The sequence below is a fragment of the Spermophilus citellus genome (assembly GCF_964194105.1).
Source record: "Spermophilus citellus genome assembly, chromosome: 1".
In the NCBI taxonomy this organism is placed as follows: domain Eukaryota; kingdom Metazoa; phylum Chordata; class Mammalia; order Rodentia; family Sciuridae; genus Spermophilus; species Spermophilus citellus.
Genome location: NC_138182.1, coordinates 5,827,372 through 5,834,217, shown reverse-complemented (window position 1 = coordinate 5,834,217; position 6,846 = coordinate 5,827,372). Strand labels below are relative to the sequence as shown.

The following is a 6,846-nucleotide window of genomic DNA, read 5'->3' as shown; positions in this document are numbered from 1 at the left end:
ACTGGGGAACATTTTCTCTAGTGTGACATGTTTATGCATCGCAAGTAGCATTTTTATATCCATATCCTTTTCTTGAATAAACATTTTAACACCAGTAGACTTAAACATATATAAGGATGAGGCAGATTCTAGTGTATAAGATGGAAGTCATCCATAAGATTCCACGTGCAAAACACAAAGCCGAAAGTCAAAAAGGAAAAACGAAAAATCAAAAACAACAATCAAAAAACCCATCAAACACAAACCTTATATAAAAGTTTAAAGGTGATCGTCCAAAAAATAAACATGCAAGGATGATTTGACTACTTTAGCCTTTTTGAATGTTCAAAGCTAAGTCCTTTCTGATGGCCCCCTTTTGAAAATGATCTAATATTCCATAAATTTTTAGATGCATTTTTCTTGTCTTTATTAAGTATAATTTGTGGTGACAATACTTGTTTCCTAAAACAGAGGCACAGGTTTAAGGAGTTAAATCTCCTTCTAGGTGTTAAGTCTTCTTAAAGGTAATATTTGATGTCATAAGTGCTCTATCAGCATAAAGTAGGTATTTGTAAAAATAGCCATTAAACTATTTCACAAGTATATTTAATGGACATATAAACCCTATGCTAAAAATATAAATGAGGAAGTATAGCATAGTTCTAAGACTTATATTGTTGACCATCAAAAAGTAAACCACCCTCTTTTTAAGACTTAACAAAACTTAAAAAAAAATTGCTTAAACATATGAATTTAAGACTTTACTTTATTCAGCAAAATCATTTATTTACACAATGGGGAATGCTGGTTTGATTTTGTCAATGAAATAAAAACAAACTGAACAGAGACAATACTGAACTGTATATATATATGTGTATATATATATATATTTTTTTTTGTATCAGAGTTTACAAACTGTTTCCTTACCTGTATCGGGAACATCAAGAGCAACAGTATCACAAGGACACTGGTTTAACAATACACCACACAGGTCCAGTAATACCCTGGGAATTTTCCAATGCAATTACCAACTTTTTCTTTTTTTATAAAGATATAAAAAAACAAAAAGTCAGTGAAACCAGCATTATGATGTAATAAACAGAGTATAACCCTGAAGTCAGTGGGTCAGTAAAAACCTTATCAGACCATCTAGTTACAAAGTGATCTGCTCTTCTTCAGACCACAATTCAGAATCCAAACAGGTGAAAAAAATATCACTTTTTAGAAGATAGCAATGATCTGATAAGGATTTGACTTAATGGAAGTTAAGGGGGAAAAAAATAAAAATAAAAGGGATTGCAGAGCATAGCCCCTATTAGAACAAGCTAACTTTCCAGATTTTCCAAATTTAAAAAAAAAAAAACCCAAAATTAAAAAAAAAAAAACACTTCAACATGAAGCTACCATACAAAGTTTTTCCATGTTTCTTTGTAAAAAGTTCAGAGTTTGCAATTTAATCCTGGGTTTTTAATGAGAAGGACAGTTTTGGCCTGGACTTCCCCTTGCCCAGGATAATTTTTTGTTCTTCTTTTTGTTGACGTTGTCGTTCTTGTTCTAGTTTCATCCTTTCCTCATGAATCTTTCTTTGCTCTTCAACAATTCTCAACTGTTCTTCAGCCTGTAAATTAAAAGAAAAATTAGACCTATAAATTTCCATGCTTTTATTAATATTTTGTCTATCAAGTGAAACTGACGATCAATACAACATTCGAGAGCATGTTTCTCAAAGTATACCTAATATCACACAGTAGATGATAAAAGAAAAAGTGATGAAATAGAACTCTTCATTATTCCTGCATTTTCTGTATTTCACATTTTATGAACAACAACAAAACTGTAGGAAAACACATTTTGAAAATGGAAAGAAATTTCTACAAATCATCTTTAGTGTAGATTTTATTTTACTTATCTATGAATTATTAACCAAAACTATCAATTATAAATCAAGGCAGATTTTTGTTACCTACTGGTTACTATATTCATAATTAGAAAAGTATACAATAAATGATATGAAAAATCCCCACTGGGGCTACACTGTATTGTTGATATGCAACCAAGAAATACTATAGACATAATTTCCTAGAGAGAAAAAAATTAGTAAACTTAGTGGACTAAAAATGCTATCTAATTTCAAATGCACAGTGATTTAAGTAACTCTTGCAGTGCCTTCAACCCTTTCAATCTCAAGCAAAGAATTTCCTGTATTCTCCTACAGGTTTCCTCTCTTTAACAAGAAAATTCCGGCCACTGTCATAAACTTCTTATTAAATCTTTCCTTCCTACCTTCCACATCCAATTCCTCAATTCTAAACCAGACATACTATTACTCCTCTTCCCCTAAGACACTATGCAATGATTAGGGGATAATTTTGGATGTCACAAATGGAGATGATTACTTGCACGGGGGGGGGGGGGGGGGGGGGGGGTAGAAATCATGAACAACGCTAGACATCCTATAATGCAAAAGATAGAATCCCACAATCAATACCAAGGGTTAACAGTGCCACCATGAGAGCCTGTTTTTAACCCCTGAATTTTGGATCCATCACCAACGTGTCCTTTTTTCCTTCTGATCTTGATTTTTTAAAAACATTCACTGGATCCTGTGAGCTCCCTTCAATTTTCATTCAATCATTTTAAGTCTTTACTTCTATTTCCATTATTCTATTGAAACTATTTTCAAGATGGTCAATAACAATATAGCCAGTGATCTTTCTCTTTATTTGAATAAATTATTTAAGTATTTTAAAAATGCTCTCTCCTACATATTCTCTAATACAAAACACTAGGTTCTCCACTGGATCACGCATTTTGTCTCTACTTTCTTTTAAAAAGTAAAACATAATGTGACTAGACTGAAGGACTGTTGGCAGATAATAGCTTCTGGGATGCAAAAATGCTAAAATTTTATCTTATGGATACGCAAAACAGAAAGGAAAAAAAAAGCATCTCCTAAGTATGTTAATACAAAAAGGTTTAAGACAATGCAGGGAAGACTAAAAGGCAGAAGAAAGATGGTGGAACAGATCTACTATAGTTAAGTCAGGTTAGAGAGAAATAAGCAAAGATCGGGATGAAATAAGCAAGGCCCTGGTAGCTGGGTCAGGTGGAAAATCCAAGAGAGACATAACATCATCTTTTCTCTCTCTGATCTTTTTTCTAAGCTACAATTACAGGACACAGAGTCCCAATGGTCCTTTCAAAATTCAACATGCTCAAACATATAAATTTTTTTATCTGCTGTTCTAATTCTACAGATTTCTTTTGCCTCCTTCTTTCCTGAAAACAACTAGTCATTAAGTCTGCTTAATGCTTCTTTTACATTCTCTCTGGTCTGAGAGTTTATTCTTGTTTCCATTGCCAACATACAAGTTCAGGGTCACACATCTCTTGCACACCTAAAACAATATGCCTGTTTTCAGTGTGTCTTTTAATCCATCCTACAGATAATGTGACTAGACTTGCTTTTCTTTACCATTCCTCTCTTGCTCTCAAATTTCCAATGATTTTTTCCACTGTCTACAGAACATAGCTAGTGTTTCTAAATCACGTTTCTATAAGCCTTAAAACTTACACTAGGATTGGGGATATAGCTCAGTTGGTAGAGCGCTTGCCTTGAAAGCACAAGATGCTGGGTTCAATCCCTCGCAACACACACACAAACAACAAAACCTTACACTAAAATTCTACTTGTACATTAGAATCTATTTCAAATCACTAATCTTCCTAGATTTTCCATGACAATTACAACAAAAAATTATATTTCTATTCTTTAGCTAACTCGTATGCCAATTGCTTTATTCAGTTTTAATAAATCATCACACATTTAGGATAAAAAAGTGTGTACTATTGAATAAAAGTGTGTTGCATGTGTTTTAGGAAATCACTGTCAATATAAAACACCCAAGCTCATTTTCCCCTAAAAATCCAATTCTGCCCTAGAAAAGCATATTGGAACCCTGGGGAGTGAAGGTGAAAGGGCAAAAAGAAAGAACATTATAACCTCAACCTGAGATTAGAATTAGAATTACAGAGATACCATCTTTGACCCTACCAAACTGACAGAAATCCAAAAGCATGAAAGCATTTTCTATCTTAACAAAGTGCACTTTGATCCCCATCAAAATTGTACCCTTTGCAATACTGTAACCCAATGATTTCATTTTCTGGAATTTATAAGTATGCTTGCACACATGCAAAACTAATAATTTGATAAGGTTATATATTGTAACATAGTTCATACAAGGAAAAGACTAGAAATAAATCCAAATATTTAGCAATTAAGCACTGACATTAAATAAGATATAAAAGATCTACAAAACAGAATACTGCATATGTACTTAAAAAAAAAAAACTAAAAAAAGCCTCCACATTCTGAAACAGAACAAGAATATGCTATTACAGGATAAAAGCAAAATGCCAAATAGCATAGCATGCATACAGTGTATGCTACCTTCATGCAATAAATAAACATATATATTTACCTCTGACATGCATTTTAAAAATTCTAAACAAAAAACATAATTGAATGTTTTAATTATGGGAATAAGAAGTGGGCAGATCAGGGGAAAGATACAGGAACTTTACTGTATATGTATGAGATGGGAATAAGAAGTGGGCAGATCAGGGGAAAGATACAGGAACTTTACTGTATATTTTTCTTTAAAAGTCATGCGAACCATGTGACTATAATCAAAAAATTGAAACAAAAATTATAAAGTAAAGCAATTCCATAGAAAAATCATAGTGCACTGAAGTTACCTTTACACCACAAATAACCAAGTCTCATTTTTGTTTAGGTCTACAAACATATCTCAATAGAAGTTAATTCCCAGTGCTAATAATATAGCACCAATTAGAAGTACTTAGTAATGTAATAAAGTTTTTGTGGCTTGGTGTTGTGGCACACACCCCTATAATCCCAGTGGCTCAGGAGGCTGAGGCAGGAGGATCACAAGTTCCAAGTCAGTCTCAGCAAATTAGTGAGACCCTATCTCAAAATGACAAAATAAAAAAGGGCTGGGGATGTGGTAAGTGGTTAAGTGCCCCTGGGTTTGATCCCTAATACCCGCCCCCCCACAAAAAAAGTGTTTTTCTGTCCATCCTTTGGTAAATTAAGTACCCTTGCTAGGTCTTTTTCTAAACCCTAACCTCCCTCCAATTAACTTCTTCCTTCCTGACTGACTCAATCTAGCAGAAAACATCCATTGTTCTTCTCACCTCTTCTTTTGTTTCACATTTATGCAGAAAAAAAGAGTGTATGCATGGGGGTAAGGAACAATACAAAGTTACAAGGATAAAGTGGTGAACATCTTGGAAGTCAAGGAGAAACTTAAGGCCTACAACAGAGCTATTACATTTGGACAGGTCTTCCTGGCCATTACACCCAGGACTCTGCAACCCACCCCAAAGTGACTGGTAAGACGGAACACACAGAAACAAAATGTACTGTTATGTTATAGGTAAGGAGCCCTTTTACCCTCCCAGTATCCTATACCTTATCTTTACTCAGAAAATCTAATGATATTATAAAAATTACTTTCATACTTCAATTGCATTGCCTGTAAATTTATTCAAGGTGTTGCCGAACAGTCCCTTTAAGTAAGGATACTGAAAACCACTCACTATTTGATATATACATAGACATGAAATCTTATAGAATGTTAAAAAAAAAACCCAAAGACAGAGATATTTGTTATGAAGAATAATTACACCAAAAAATAACACCAAAAAAATTAAAAAGTAAAAAACAGCACAATTAGGAACCATGCCACTACTAAGAAATATGAACTTTGGATGTTTTAAACCTTCCAGGAAACTGGAAATCCATATGCAACAAAATGAAACTGAATCCCTTTCTCTCGCCATGCACAAAAGTTAACTCAAAATGGATCAAGGAGCTTGATATCAAATCAGAGACTCTGCGTCTGATAGAAGAAAAAGTTGGCTCCGATCTACAGACTGAGGGGTTGGGCTCCAAATTTCTTAATAGGACACCCATAGCACAAGAGTTATAACAAGAATCAACAAACGGGACTTACTTAAACTAAAAAGTTTTTTCACAGCAAGAGAAACAATAAGAGAGGTAAATAGGGAGCCTACATCATGGGAACAAATTTTTACTCCTCACACTTCAGATAGAGCCCTAATATCCAGAATATACAAAGAACTCAAAAAATTAAACAATAAGATAACAAATAACCCAATCAACAAATGGGCCAAGGACCTGAACAAGACACTTCTCACAGGAGGACATACAATCAATCAACAAGTACATGAAAAAATGCTCACCATCTCTAACAGTCAGAGGAAATGCAAATCAAAACCACCCTAAGATACCATCTCACTCCAGTGAGACTGGCAGCCATTATGAAGTCAAACAACAATAAGTGCTGGCGAGGACACGGGGAAAAAGGGTACACTTGTACACTGCTGGTGGGACTGCAAATTGGTGCGGCCAATTTGGAAAGCAGTATGGAGATTCCTTGGAAAGCTGGGAATGGAACCACCATTTGACCCTGCTATTCCCCTTCTTGGACTATTCCCTAAAGACCTTAAAAGAGCGTGCTATAGGGACACAGCTACAACAATGTTCATAGCAGCACAATTCACAATAGCTAGACTGTGGAACCAACCTAGATGCCCTTCAATAGATGAATGGATAAAAAAAAATGTGGCATTTATATACAATGGAGTATAACTCTGCACTAAAAAATGACAAAATCATGGAATTTGCAGGGAAATGGATGGCACTAGAGCAGATTATGCTAAGTGAAGCTAGCCAATCCCTAAAAAATAAATGCCAAATGTCTTCTTTGATATAAGGAGAGCAACTAAGAACAGAACAGAGAGGAAGAGCATGAGAAG

General features: G+C 34.4%; 1 protein-coding gene across 2 annotated transcripts in view; it reads right to left on the bottom strand.

The window, feature by feature from the left end:
• Positions 1-727: 727 nt before the first annotated feature.
• The window catches only part of ARGLU1 (arginine and glutamate rich 1), a 25,137-nt gene continuing 19,018 nt past the window's right edge, over positions 728-6,846 (bottom strand). Inside the window, exon 4 of one of the 2 annotated variants that reach the window (XM_081283403.1) lies at positions 728-1,597. In XM_081283403.1, the coding sequence (XP_081139529.1) occupies positions 1,433-1,597 (165 nt within the window). In that variant the 3' untranslated portion in view covers positions 728-1,432. The remainder of the gene's footprint in view (positions 1,598-6,846) is intronic. The other variant, XR_014020746.1, reaches the window with a different exon arrangement.